This window comes from Mastacembelus armatus, chromosome 19, assembly GCF_900324485.2.
Source record: "Mastacembelus armatus chromosome 19, fMasArm1.2, whole genome shotgun sequence".
Lineage (NCBI taxonomy): Eukaryota > Metazoa > Chordata > Actinopteri > Synbranchiformes > Mastacembelidae > Mastacembelus > Mastacembelus armatus.
The window spans coordinates 15,003,367-15,018,106 of NC_046651.1; the positions used below are offsets into that span (position 1 = coordinate 15,003,367).

The 14,740-nt window shown below is 39.5% G+C and overlaps 1 protein-coding gene across 1 annotated transcript in view; it reads right to left on the bottom strand.

Moving 5' to 3' along the window:
• LOC113135653 (inactive ubiquitin carboxyl-terminal hydrolase 54-like) overlaps nucleotides 1-14,740 on the bottom strand; it is a 39,156-nt gene that overhangs the window by 15,788 nt on the left and 8,628 nt on the right. Inside the window, exons 2-6 of the mRNA XM_026315854.1 lie at nucleotides 13,552-14,162; nucleotides 7,446-7,538; nucleotides 1,351-1,485; nucleotides 504-617; nucleotides 274-356 (exon numbers count right to left, since the gene is read on the bottom strand). Of these exons, the coding sequence (XP_026171639.1) occupies nucleotides 274-356; nucleotides 504-617; nucleotides 1,351-1,485; nucleotides 7,446-7,538; nucleotides 13,552-13,707 (581 nt within the window). The 5' untranslated portion in view covers nucleotides 13,708-14,162. The remainder of the gene's footprint in view (nucleotides 1-273; nucleotides 357-503; nucleotides 618-1,350; nucleotides 1,486-7,445; nucleotides 7,539-13,551; nucleotides 14,163-14,740) is intronic.

Consider the following 14,740-nt stretch of genomic DNA (forward strand, 5'->3'; position numbering starts at 1 on the left):
AGATTTGCCTATGTGTGGATGTAAAGGTTAACATTATAGACATTATGCAAAAGCTCACCTGCTCTTGCATATGCATGAACCTACTGTGTGTGCATTCATGTGTATGAGCTTATATTTCAATGTTCAGAAGGGACCCGTGAAGGAAGAAGAGAATGCACTGTACCTTCCCTTACTACCACACAGCCTCAGCTTGCTGCCAGATTTACTGCAGTGTGCGTGCAGTGAGCGTGTGTGTGTGTGTGTGTGTGTGTGTAGGTGTGTGTCTGGTCTTACCAGAGGGATGTAGTGGAGATGTAATGAACCATCTGAATGAAGGGCAGGGGGTCTGATGTGGCTCCACAGCTGTTACACACACACTGCAAACACAAATAGATCCTCAGATTGATATTGATGACGGGACATCATGTTCTGAGAAAAGTTTGTGTGGGTAATTATTTTTAAATTAAAACCTCAAAACTAAAACATGTAGCGGTGCGTTAAAGTGTAACTGAGCAATCTCCTACCTGTTCGAACAGAGTCATGGCAAACTTCTGGTGTGGTATACAGTGTTTGGCTGTGCAGATGTCCTCTCTACTCTCTGCGCTGATGTGAAAGTGGATACGCATCAGGAGATTCTCCTGAGAAACACATAAGTCGACACTGAAATCAAATAATGTGCGTATCGTGTGTTAAGTTGACATATGTGTTTGCTTATATTATCCATATATGTACAGTATGTGTGTTTTGATTCTTTCTCTCTGTTGGTGATCTTGTTAATCGGACCGTGGGCGCAGCGTCTATATTTTATAAGAAGCGGTTTCCCTGACTGAACACATTTACTACCAATCGATCAGACAGCGCCTCACAGGCACACACATAAGACACACACACAGACACACTAAGGCAGAGAGAAAGAGGTATGAAAAGTGACTGAAATGGAAGAAAGAAAAGCAAGAAGGTCTAAAGACATTACAATAACAGAACCTGTGACTAATGACAACGTCTAAAAGTTTTCAAACATGATACAGTCCGTTCCAAAATAAGACACCCACAGTGTGTAAAATACTAGGCCCCGTTCCCTGTTGATTGTTTGCATGAGACGAAGGACCCAGATAAAATTTTTTAATGGTGATTTGTGAATTGGCTGCACTGGTGTCTGTTTTATAAGAAATTCTATTTTCATGTTAGAAACTATTAGAAAATCAACATTATATCATGAAAAAAGTCAGGATTTTACACCAGTTACCCATAAAACCTAGTTATTATGATCTCAGAACAACAAAAATATTAGGCAACTACTGTGTGTGTGTGTGTGTGTGTGTGTGTGTGTGTGTGTGTGTGTGTGTGTGTGTGTGTGTCTTGCAGACTCACAAAGCATTCGGCAGCATCGTCCATGATGCCCAGCTGAAAGCGTTGTTCGTCTTGAAAAGTCTTGGCCAGAGCGCTCCGCAGTGCATCTGATGGCAGCACTCGCTCACTGCTGAATTGAAACTGAGCAAAGATACTCTGCAAATACACACACACACACATACACACAAATACGGATAATGTATGTATGTATTATTGGAGTGCATCTTTGCCACGTATATTATGTACCATATGCCATATCCATGTGTTTGTGCATTTACTCTATTTCTCTCAGATATACACAAAACTCTCTAAATACATTTGTTTAGTAAATCAAGACAAAACTTCCGCACAACAAAACCCAGAATGGACCAAAACAAATCCTTCGCAGCACAACTGGCCTTAATATCAGACCATATCAATAATAAATAGTATTTGTAGTGCACTTTTCTCTGACAAAAACAGCTCTCAGAGTGCTTTGTAGCAGTAAAATAGAAACCAAATCAAAGTGTTGCAGGGGGCTCAGAGAGGAAGCTAGGCCACTGAAGTGTGTTTCGAGGGCAGCATTCAGAGGAGGACGTGTCAGTTTGATAGAGGCTGACAAAGTTTTTTTTTTTACACTGGTTACATTTATGCAGGTCCAAACAAGTGCCAGACCAGGACTATAACCTCATTAATAAGCCTTCGTTGTTTTTTGTTCTGCCCTAATTATGTTGTTTCATTTCCATATGGAAGAGGACGCATTATTTTTGTCCCCTCTGACAAAGTGGTTACTAGTTTGACCCCTTTAGTTACATGATGTGTTCATTTATAAAGGGATTTTAGAAAGAGCAAAACTCTTCCTTTTTTTCTCTTTTTATCTTTCCCTGGATTGTTCAATAACACATATTTAGATCTAACAGGTTTTTATGATCATTGGGAAATTCAAATACAAATTTGTCAAATATTACACAATTTTCAACAAATTTGTTACACAAATTATTTGGGTGACCTGAAAAAAACTTATTCTAATTTGTTCATTGATATTGCATTTCTGAAATTCTGCATAATTTTTCCATGTACAAAGCCCTGCATGATTCAAAAATCTTGGATATCATAAGTCAACCAGCAGGACTTTCATTATGTGTACTCTGATCTGGATCCAGACGCAGAACAAACACTGTTCTTCAAATTACACTTTTAGAGTGTAGTGCAAACTTGGAAGTGCTGTCTGAGTACTTTCTGCTTTGCTGGTTGCAAACTATTTCTGGTTGTAAAAATAGCAGTAGCAGCAATAGCTTTAGTAATTTAGTACAAGTAGTGCAGTACCAGACGAACCAGCTTTGGAAATGATTCTTTAAAAAATACAGGTTAGTCCAGGTAACTCTGAACGCCATATGCAGTCTAAACAAACTAAACATGCAGTTCAAGCAGAGAAAGGGGGAGGAACTTTTGACTGAGGCTGGGCTGAAGAGTGCTGCAAACATCTTAAGTGGGAGAGATAAAAGCATGGATGACTTTCTCCAAATTGCCAACGGATACAAATGACCTAATTCTTTGTTGGTAAGAATTTTCAGCTGGAAAAAGCTAAACCAAGGAACTATTGTTGACCCAAACTAAAACAACTCAAAAGTGAAGTAAACACAAGTCAGTGCGAAGTCTCGGAGCAGTGGCCAGTGGACTGTCGACTGAGAGTGCTGCTGGTTTTCTGTCCCAGCGGTAATTCAATCACTGATTAGATGACTGCACTGAAAACCAGCACATGCTCTATGTCCTGAGGACTGAGAAACACTCAATTAAGTGACGCAAAGATATTCTAACAGTCACAGTTCACATGAATCATCTGTTTGTATCCACACTGCTTCCTTTTACTTGTGCATGAGTGTGAAATCAAGACCATAACCTCAGCAGAGAATACAGCTTTGATATACTGTTTGATCAAATGATTAATAGATTTATTAGATCAAGCTGTTAAACTGTGAGGAGTTGGTACTTTTCTATGTTTCGTGGCAGTAAACTGAAAATCTTTGAGTCTAAGCCTTTGTTTGGACAAACATGAAACCTGAAGACATCACCTTAGAATGTAGGAAACTGTCACTGGGAAAATAGGATTTTTCAGTTTTATCTACCAATCAACTGACTAATGGAGACAATAATGACAGATCAAATGCTAATAAATTATAATAATTATTATTATTATTAGTTGCAGCACTTAATAAGAGATAAGCCTTCATAAGACTCTGTTAATCCCTGTGGAAACTCACAAATCATACATGTAACACTAATATACACTAATGATTATATGTTTCTGATAAACATATATTTGACTGCAAACTGCAAGAATTACAGACATTATCTTGCACAGAAACACTGTTGCCTCACAGCAAGAAGGTCGTGGGTTCACAACCCGGCCTTTCTGTGTGGAGTTTGCATGTTCTCCCTGTGGGTTTTCTCCAGGTACTCCGGTTTCCTCCCACAGTCCAAAAACATGCATGTCAGGTCTAAATTGCCCATAGGAGTGAGTGTGAGTGTGTGAGGTTGTTTGTCTCTATGTGGCCTTGTGATGGACTGCTGACCTGTCCAGGGTGTACCCCTGCCTTTCACCCAAAGAGAGCTGGGATAGGCTCCAGCTGATCCCTGGGACCCTTGTTAAGGAATAAGTGGGTATAGAAAATGGATGGATCTTGCACAGAATTGCTCATCTTTGTGTGGCTAACAGAGGAAAAACTAACTGAAAAGGTTTTTAAAAATTACAAAACTAGTGGTTTAAAATAGTCTTTAAAACAAAAAAGCCGATCAGAGGCTGCATTGTGACTGAGCTAAGTCAGATGATGGAAAATTACAGCTCAGTCACTTCTGGTGACTGCTGGATTTCAGTAGTTACTGTAGCACAGTGGAGCTGTGATAAGAAAAGTCAGTACTTTGGAAGGAGACCACTGTAAAGTAGCCAACTCTGTCACTTAAAAATTACACTTGTACACAAATAATTTGTACAACCAGAGAGTTGTTATCAGTTATGGCAGCAGACAGGTTTGAAGTAACTCTTGTGACAACTTCACCTCTCCATATAAAACCTAAACGTTACCAGAACTTAGTTTATTTTACTTTAACCACAACTCCCTCTTTGTTATTGGATTGTCTAACTTTCCAAACACAAAAGGTGAAGTTCACAATGAGTTAATGACGTGTCAAACTAAAGCGAGATCTTCACACTTAATTAATCTGTATAAAACTTCCTGGAGTTGTTGACAGGCCATCGTCATATTTCATTTTATTTGTCATTTTTGATTTGATTAGTACCAAGATGGTTGTGATCATATGGAGTGAAAATGTTTTAAAAGATGAAGCTTCAGGCTGTGAGTGTGGCTGAGTGTGTGCAGGCTGAGGCTGAGGGTTGGCAGTGGGAAATGTAATGCAGTCATGCTGACAGGGAGCAGTGTGTGTGTGTGTGTGTGGGTGTGTGTGTGTGTGTGTGTGTGTGGGAGAGAGAGAGAGAGAGAGAGAAAGGGAACCAGAGAAAGAGAAGAGGAAAAGGGAAATGTGTGAGCAATAGGGTGTGTGTCTGTGTGTGTGTTATGGTGGCTGTGCTGACTGCAGCAATGCGCCAAGGAGAATGGAGGGGGAATATACCCTACAGAGAGATGGAGGGAGGGAGGAGAGGGGGAGGGTGGGGGGACAAGAACAGGGAGTGATGAGGCAGAGTGAGTAAGAGAGGAAGGTGTGTGTGTGTGTGTATCCATGCATGTGTGCAGCGCTCTAAGTGTGAGGACAGGAGCAATCTACACCAACTCCCATATTCATTCATCTTTCTCCTTCCTTATCCATCCTTCTCTTCTCTCTTCACGTTCCCTGCAGTGTGTGTGTTCAGGTATCTGCATCTAAGTGTGTGTGACTGTTTTGTTGTTGAGAGAGATAAAGTGTTGCAGTGATTTTCTAGAGGGATAGCCACAGGCAGCCTCTGAACTTATGTTTACTACAACACCGGGCGTCTTTATCAGCTGCAGATAAACTGAAATTCATACAAAATCCCTCCAAAATTAAAGAATCCATAATCAACATTTATCTCTTTGGTTCTTTAAAATGGATGTTTGAAAATTTAAAACAGCATTAAAGTTCATTTAGTGTGTGTCTAAGCCAGTTATTCAAAAAGACTTTTATCTGTGCTGCCAAGGGGGCTACAGCTACAACCAGACTGTAAGAACAACACTATATCTGTTCATTTCAGACAAAGGAGAGACAGTGGCAGGACGCTTAATGGAAACTGACGGGAAAATGTGAACACTTAACACAGGGACAATACCTTTGATTCGTACACCCACAGCTGACTCACACACAACGTGCCCACAAGCTTTTGTGTGTGTGTGTGTGTGTGTAGCTTCCAGGCATGGTGATTTGTGAGCATCACAAAGTGCATGTGTGGAGCAGCCTAACGTGTGCAGCATTGCAAGTAAGACTTGCGTGTATGCGTAGGTGTGTGTGCGTGTTTATGTGTGTGTGTAGCATCCCAGCGTGGGCTCTGCTAGCTCAGCGCTTTCAGTCAGCCAATTAATTACAGAGAAGCGCTGGAGACAGAGCAGCGTGTAGAACACACACATCGACACTGCTACACACAGACACACACATCTACACACACTGCTACACCACATCACATTACACACACTTCCCTTCACTCAGACACAGATTTGTCATCATTGATGCAACAAATGGCTGGAGCAGAGCTGCATAAGACTTGTTCATTATGAGGGTTTCATGATGATCTGCATCTTCTGTTTGGCTACTTTCTCTCAGCAGCAGCAGCTGGAGCACAACAGTGATTCAACCTGTAACTATGTGGTAAAAGTTTTTACATGCGTTGTTTCTGAACACGCACTGTAAGGCAGATCTTTACAGGGAAATAGTTTCTGCTACATTCTGCACAAAGGTGAAAGAAGAGTGAGCAACACCACAGAGACAAAAATACCTTGTTACAAGAAAAAGTCCTGCACTTAAGTGGTTAAAGGTAAACAAGTAATTACATCAAAAATATTAATTGTGAGCAAGGATAGAGTTAGTGTTTGAGTGAAGTGAAATTTTGCAACTCCACATTATGTGGATTTAGACCAAATGACAAGGGGAAAGAAAAAAAGCAACAAGGGGCAGGAACAATAAAGACAGAGAGACAAAGCTGATTAATGACAGGTGGTCAGTTAGAGACAGGGGGGAAGTTAACACATCACAAAATGATACGCAGGTATCATCATACTATACATTAACCTTTATTCTATATTTTAGTTTTACTGTTGGAAGTATAAATAAAGCAGGTACAGTACTCTTTCTTCACTCTGTGTGGGAATACTCGCTTGTTTCTCCTTTTCTAAAGTGAGCAGTCAAAGGTATGGAAGAGAGCCGTCATCATCCACCACAAGAATCTCCCCTGCTGCTTTATTAGGTCTCTTTAATATACCGTTGGGTATATCCAGACAAAAAATTTGGACTTGCCTGGGCTTCAGGCTTTATTGGCACTTTGGATGCTGCACCACTAGAAGAGTCAAAGACAAAGCCTGTTTTTGCTGAACAACTAACACTGACACTTTTGATTGCAACAACTAATAATAAAGATATTAATGCATCTAAAATTACTACTACAGACTACTACTGTCACTAGACATTGCTGTCATTACAGTTCAATATATTTCATTTGTGTGTTTTTAAGTTGGTTTCTATTGTGTTCTTGTGCATTAGCACCTTTAAATCTTGATTAAACTTTAATAAAAAAGAAACATGAATAAAAAAATGACAGAGAAAAAAAAAAGAAAAGAAGGAAAAATATATCAGGTGAGTGTATCTCAGGTTTTGTGTCTAAAGCCTTTAAATTTTGTGTTACTCTAACTGTCAGATAAATATAGCCAGGTAAAAAATAGACTGCCTTATGACATGTGGTGGAGGAAATATCTCCCAAAAGGGAAACACTCAAATAAAGTACTACTGCCTCATGTAAGTACACCATTTCAGTAAATGCTCTGCAGAAAATCTTTTTAAAAAAGTGTCACTGTGCTGTTGGAAGAGAAGTAACGTGTCAGAAATGCAGCACAGAAAAACAAGTAACGAGCGCTGCTTCTGGTTTGCACTAAGGCCATCACAGACGACGAGAGAGTTTTTACCTTTAAAGCGCAGAAGATACACGAGTCCTCCATGCACTTGTGTGTGGTCAGCTGCCGAAAGCTTCTGCGGAAGATGTCAAGATGCCACAGGACCTGAGAGATGCAACACAATGATTTTTTATGGAAAACAAGAAAAATGAGTTTAAGCACAGATCCCACTGGAACTGAGGCTGTTGTTCCCTCTCTGTTTGAACCCATTTCTTACCATACTTTCTCTTTGTCTTGTTTCTTAAAGTTGCTGGATCTTTCAGTCCTGTGGAGGAGTTGTGTATTTCACAGAATTTTTACAAAATTGTAAATTGCTTTTTACTTAGATCTTCCTTGTACACTACATAGGGATATGAATACACTGATCCAACTGACAATTTACTGTACACACTAGAATATATATACCTGTGATATATATATTCTGTATTTAAACAGAATATATATATCACAGAGATAAAATAAACAAGAAACATGGGAAGCACCACATTAAAAACCTTGTTAAATATGCAGCTTTGCCTCAGCTAAGATTAGAGACATGACAGCTCTCCACTGCAAGTTGTCAAAGTAACGCTTTCTGGCAAATTTTCCAGGGTTACAGCAGTCAGAAATAGTGACTGGCAGTACAAGATATAACACCATTTGGAAGGAAAAGTTATTCTGATGAGGTGCTGTGGTTTGAAGAAAGTTTTAGAACTGCTGACCTAGATTCATTACCTGACTAACGTGTGTCAAATAGGAATTAGGGAAAAAAAACGTGATGCTCAGTAAGGTGTCCTGTAGTGTTCAAAAATTAAGCATTATTTACTAAAATCAAATTACTTTCTGTATCGTGAAAGTGAGAATCAACACCCCACTCTGCATCTCTGCGTGGCATTCAGCCATTTTCAGCTAATTGTTTTCCCCAACTGCTCCCACTGAATGTGCTCTCTGCTTTCTGTATTTTCAGCAGCAAAACAGACTTAGAGGCAGAGATTCAGTGGGGCAGAGAGACAGAAAACAACCAGCACAAACCAGCCTTAAGAAATGAACAAGAACAGATGAAAACTAGTAGAGGGTTGTTGTCTATGAAGCAGAGTTCTCTGTGTCCTTCCAGCTCTCGCTCTCTAGTGCATAATTACAGGAAAGAGCTCTCAGTTTAGTACATTTATTCAGCATGCTGAAAGATAATATTGACACAGCACTGTCCCTGAAAAAGACATTGACTGAGATCTGCATCATTCATGCCTAGGACCACACACACACTCACACAGAAACAAAGCTAATATATATGTGTGTTAAGAAGAGAATGATAGGTGGAGAAAAGAGGGGGTGGAGGATGACAGACTGCATGCTGACGCCAGTGTATGCGTTCTATCTTTCTCCCCCTCTGTTTCCCCTCCTCTCCCTGTAGTTTATTTGGTAGTGATGAATTGGCTCCCCTGCAAAGCACTGCAGCAGCCACAAGGAGGGCACACTTTCTCCATGCCCATCTGTCTTTATCCTATCATTCTATCTATCTATCTATCTATCTATCTATCTATCAAATCTTCTTAGCATTTGTTTCTCCTTCCCTCTGCTTTTACCTTTTTCTTGAAGGATGAGGGATATTCAGTGTTTCAAAATTGACAGTGTTTCTACATAATGATATTTATAGTAATAACACTGTTAATGTTTAATGTCATGACTGCTTTATGTGACAGAATTGTCTTGTTATAAAGAATATATGTGAGTTGTTTTAGGGTTATAAGGGTGAATATATAGGGTGAATAACTAAAGGCAGGCTGAGTGTTGTTCAATTGTATGACAGATTTATAGTTGTAAATCATTGCTTTTGCAAGACAATGCATTCATTACACAGAGTTTACGGGGTCAGCTATTGGCTTTTTTAATGGTCTGAAGCTGTAGATGTCAATAATTTGTCAATAAATTGATTTTGGTCCTGATGCTCTGTAAGTCTTGTTGGTTAAATAAATGGGTCACCCTGATTAAAGCAAGGTTAACATTTATTTGATTTTAATTTGTGGTTTAACACTGTTAGCATAAATAAAGAAGTTATTACACGTAAAGCTGTTAGTTATGACTTATAAACTCCTTATTATATAGCCTTATTATAAACTGGTACCTAATGTTTCTTTAGGTTCTGTTGCAAAAACAATATGTGTGCACAAATCCAACTACAAAAATATAAAAAGGTAGAATTCTTTCAGTACACAAGGCGGCTGTCATTAATGATCAGCATCACATTGCTCTTAAAAACACCAGTCACATTCAAACAAGCCACGAATCATCATTGAATCTAATCTGACATGTTCTCACTCTCAGTCATAATGTGCTCTATGTGCTCCTCGCTGTTACTGCCCCGTGTTGGTTGATTTCTACCCTGCATGACCCGAACTCCTCCCATTCCTATTATCACACATGGCCATGACATTTCTCTGTGTGTATTGTGTACCACATGATGCTGTTGTCATGGCAACAGTTGGATCTTAATTTTTCTGCACTTTTGACCTCAGTTATCTGTCTGCGAGTCTGTCTATAGTCCTTTCATAGCAGACATTTTACCGTGGTTGGATACAGAAAGGTATCACTAATAACAATAACCATTGTAGTTGTATTATTATTTACAGATGTGCTTTTCTTACCATGACAAGCCTTCAGTGTAAAACTTTAAAAAATTTGCTGGTGATTTTTCTATTCTGTCCCTGCCCCACAGCATTTTCTTCCTCTTGTCATCAACTGACCTCGACATTGACCTTTGTACCTTCTCCCAGTCCTTTCAACAACTCCTGAGTTTATTCCCCTTTCCCTTCATTTAACCGGATTTATTAGAAAACAAATGTGTGTTTTGTTTGGTTCTGTAGCTGGTTTTATTATTCTTGCTGCTCCTTGGGATCAATTTGAGGTAAAATCCTATTCTGTATAATAAAAGTGTAAAACTACAACAACACAATGTACCTACACTATCAAACAAAATCAAAACAGCTGCATCTCTCAAACCCCACAGTGTAACTGTGTCTATGTCCACAACACACTGCAAACATCTGCATATGGATTTAACAAGGAGATGGTGTTGGAGAAACATCAGAACACTGAGACTCTGTGTAATATCATTTGTTTGTCTTCTTCTAAATTCTGTTTGTGGAATAGGCAAGCTATAAATTTGAGAACTACAGTTCCCATAATGCTTTGGGGATGTAAACACCAAGGATAGTGAGTTAGCTGGCTACAAAATTAGCCCCAATGTTTTAGCCTTCATTTGTTTTCATTTTGACAAACTGCCATGCTGATGTGCCAAAGTAGCTATTACTGATTCCTGTGTGCAACATACCAGACAATGTACAGACAATAATCTGTACTGAGGAAACTTCAGGCAAACAAAAAGGTTCTGGAGGTGTAAGAAATTTTAAGATTCTATTTTTAATGATTTCTAAACAAATTTATGGCATTTGAGCATTGAAGTCACACTGAATCTTAAAGTTACTGCAGCAGATTGTAGCTCTGTATAAGTGATTTCATAGCATACTGTGACACTGCACCTGAGTCAATCCAACACATATTCAGTAACAGGATGTCTCATTTATAATGCCCTTTGAGTCTATCAGTATTCCTGTTGGAAACCTTTCTCACATATGACAAAACACCTGAAAGCACACATCAGGTGAACTGGCTGATGAATCTGCATTTCACTGTTGATCAGACAAAACTGCACAAAATATTAGAAATATTTACACTTAGTTTTAGATTTACTCTTAATGGCCAAAATGTATGTATGAAAGATATTCTCTCTGATTTCCATGCTCATTTTCTATTTTCAGCTGCATCACACATATCCAGCACAGACGCACACACATGCTGCTGCCCGACAAGTGAACCCATGTATTTCAGCTTAATCAAAGCCAGTGTACTCTATAACTCCTTTAGCTATTTAATCTTTACCTGTGTGTACACAGTGAAATGTTCCTGAGCATGCACATACACTCTCATTAAATTACACAGACCCACACAGAGCTACCACTGCTTCTGCTGCTGCTACTGCTGCTGCTGCTGCCACCCAGCAGCTCCACTGCAGCAGGGGGTTAACTGCCTTGCTCAAGGGGCCCTTACAGGCGAAGAAGGAGGAGAGAGTATTTCACTTACTTTAAATGCAGCCTGCCTCTGCAGTGCTAAAACAATCAGCTGACAACAATGTTGATAACTGATTAATCAACAAAAAGTTTTTAAGGAAAAGTGCAGAAAGATTTACTGATTTCTGCACGTCACAAGTGAACATTAACAGTTTTTCATTCTGTATTATAGAAAATTTTATATCTTTGGACTTTGGACTGTCCAAAATAATAAAAAAAAATGTTGCAGGCATATTACTAATATAGTCTGTCCTAAGCTGAACTTTAACCCCTTACTGCTTGTCTGGAACTGAATGAACATAAGAACACACACAAAGAAACACACTGTATAACAGCCATTTCCTGAGTTTATCCTCAATCATCTGTGTCCTGCTAACAATCCTCTCCTCTGTGTGTGCATGTGTGTATACAGGTGAAGTGGCCCATTTCTCTCCCCATTTGAAACTGTTTTTCATGCCCTTGTTCAGGAATTTTCTTCATTTCACAACTAAACTTCATGTCCCTCACGTCATTAGTCCATCTCTGGATTCGTTCTCTCTCTTGCTTCCTCTCCCCACAAACACTCATTATTTTCCTCTTACCTTATATGACTCTTTAATTCCACTCTTTCTCCCAGCAGTATCCCCTGCAGCGTTCTCCTCAGTGTTTTCATACTGTATACTCCTCATCCCTCTTTCTTCTCTTCTCCTCCCTCACTAACTTTTCTTCCTCTCATCTATCCCTCTGCTCTCTTCAGCTCTCCCTAAGCTTCTGCCTCATCACCCCCCTCCCTCTTCAGCTTACTCCAACCTCTCCCTTTTGCTTCCCTTCTCTCTCTCTTTTTCAAGCCAGTAGTCAAGAGGCATTTACTGTATATGTGTGTGTGTGTGTGTGTGTGTGTGTGTGTGTGTGTGTGTGTGTGTGTGTGTGGAGGAAAAGTTGTGCCAGCTGGAAGTCTTGGGAGGAGGGAAGAGTGTGTTCGTGTGTGTTTAAAGACAGAGACGAGATGCAGCAGTAGCAGCGCAGTGTAAGCATCTACACACAGACTGATGTCTACTTTGAGGCCAGACCAGCAACAGTGCCAAAACCCCCTGAAACACGCGAACACCCGTTAATATGGCACTAATCTCATCCCTGTCGTGCTTAAATATCAATTTACTGCAGCATGGCAGGTGGGAGGGGGCATGTGAGCTGTGCATCTATGAATGTGTGTGTTGGTATGGAGCAGTTCGTACAAATCACTAGAATGCAGACACAGGGCACCTTAAAACCTTTATAAAATACAGCTGATTAGAAAGTAGGGGGTCATTTTTACTGTAGTAATGAACAGACACATAAAAAAATTAATAAAGTGCAAAATATTTGAAGAGGATCAGAGAAACAAATCCAGCCCTTAAACCCCTTTTCATAGCAAACACTATTGTCACAATAATGTAGTACAGTATTTCTGGTGCCACACTTAAATAATGCATTACTATCTGTAACAGCCTGCATTTTATATATTTTTAGTATGAAAAGGTCTGTTTTTAAAGTGCACACAGCAAGTGTGAGGACACAGCACTGGCTCTGTACACCAGCACAGTGGATTTGAAATGAAGCAATCACCATGAGATTAAAATGCTCTTGATAATCAGTCTAGAATTTTTTTAACCACATTTATCAAGAAAGAAACACAGAATCTGACAAAGTCATCTTGTTTTTTTCAGTGACAGATTCCAACCTACAGGCTTCACCAGATTCTTGGTTTCTCACTGTTTCTCGGGACTTTTTGGCTTCATACTGGTTTTCGGCAAGTTCAGACAAACATTACACTCATTCCAGTGTCCCAAACGCTCCAAATAATATTACTAATAGAATATGTCCAAACGTTTTAGAGCTTTTGAAACAACAGACTAAAATAACTGACATGAGCCAGTAGATTCATAAAGGAATGACTTGACCAGTCAGGAATGATCTCATACATGGCTCTAAATATCTCCAAGAAAACCATGTTACTGTCTCAGTGCATCCAGCATGTATGTTTTTATGCAACTTACCTGCAGAGCACTGTTGAGGAAGCAGCTGTTCTGTCCGGGTTCGTTGCTCAGGCCTTTGCTTGGTGCAATAGATGTCATGGTTCTCGGGGTCACCAGCCCCTGCACCCCACCTACCGCGCCGCCACCCGACGCAAAGTAGTTCCTCTTCCACGACATCACTACCTGGATGCCCCTGTTGCCACAGTGAGGCGGGGAAGAGGCGGGGCAGCAGACCAAGCGATGGCGTCTATGTCACTCCCATGAGACAGAAAGAGGGAGAATGAGAGAAAAGTGGAGGAGGAGGAGAAAATTAAGAGAGGAAGAAGAATAAGGTGGTGGTGGTAGTTCGAGGAGATGTGGTGAGTCTTGGTTGGGAATTTGGCACCCATACAACCCTCCCCCTCTCCAGCCGTGTTTGTACTTTAAAATCTGTCCACTTGCTGAGGCCAGTGGTGGGCTTTTTGTTTTCGTCTTCCTTTTTTTTAGTTCCTTGGATTTAGCAGCTTGTGCTTGAGAACATGAGAACTTATCCAAAGCTTCCTTTGGCAGATTCTGTCAGATAAATGTTGATTAGGCAGCACTGCTGTTCCCAAGTGTGGGTTCCTTCATTGCTTTTTTCTCTTTCACTTTGCCTGTAAGACACAAAGACCAAGCTGTTAGGACTCCTCATGCATGCAACAATAGTACTGAGAACAAAATAAACAAAACACACTTACTTTTTAACAGTTACATTTATAAACTGTATAAACAAACAAATTATGTACAGTAGAATAAACATCATTAGCTATTTGGATAAAAATCCTAAACGTTATTTTCAGGGGGTTAAAACTGGAGTTATGCTAGTTTAAAAATATACCAGTCCTGATGATGATATACTGTTTTTGTGATGGTTTTTAGTGGTAATTAATTGTTATTTAGTGGTAATTAGTGGTTATTTAGTGTAATTAGTGTAATTACACTAATTATTTAGTGTAATTAGTGGTTATTAAGTAGTCATTAATGGTGATTTAGCAGTAATTAGTGGTTATTTAGTGTAATTAGTGGTTATTTAGTGGTAATTAGTGGTAATTTAGCGGTAATTAGTGGTTATTTACTGGTAATTAGTAGTTATTTAGCAGTAATTTGTGGTTATTCACTGTAATTAGTGGTTTTTTAGTGTAATTAGTGAATATTTCATGTAATTTGTGATTATTTATGTGTAATTAGTGGT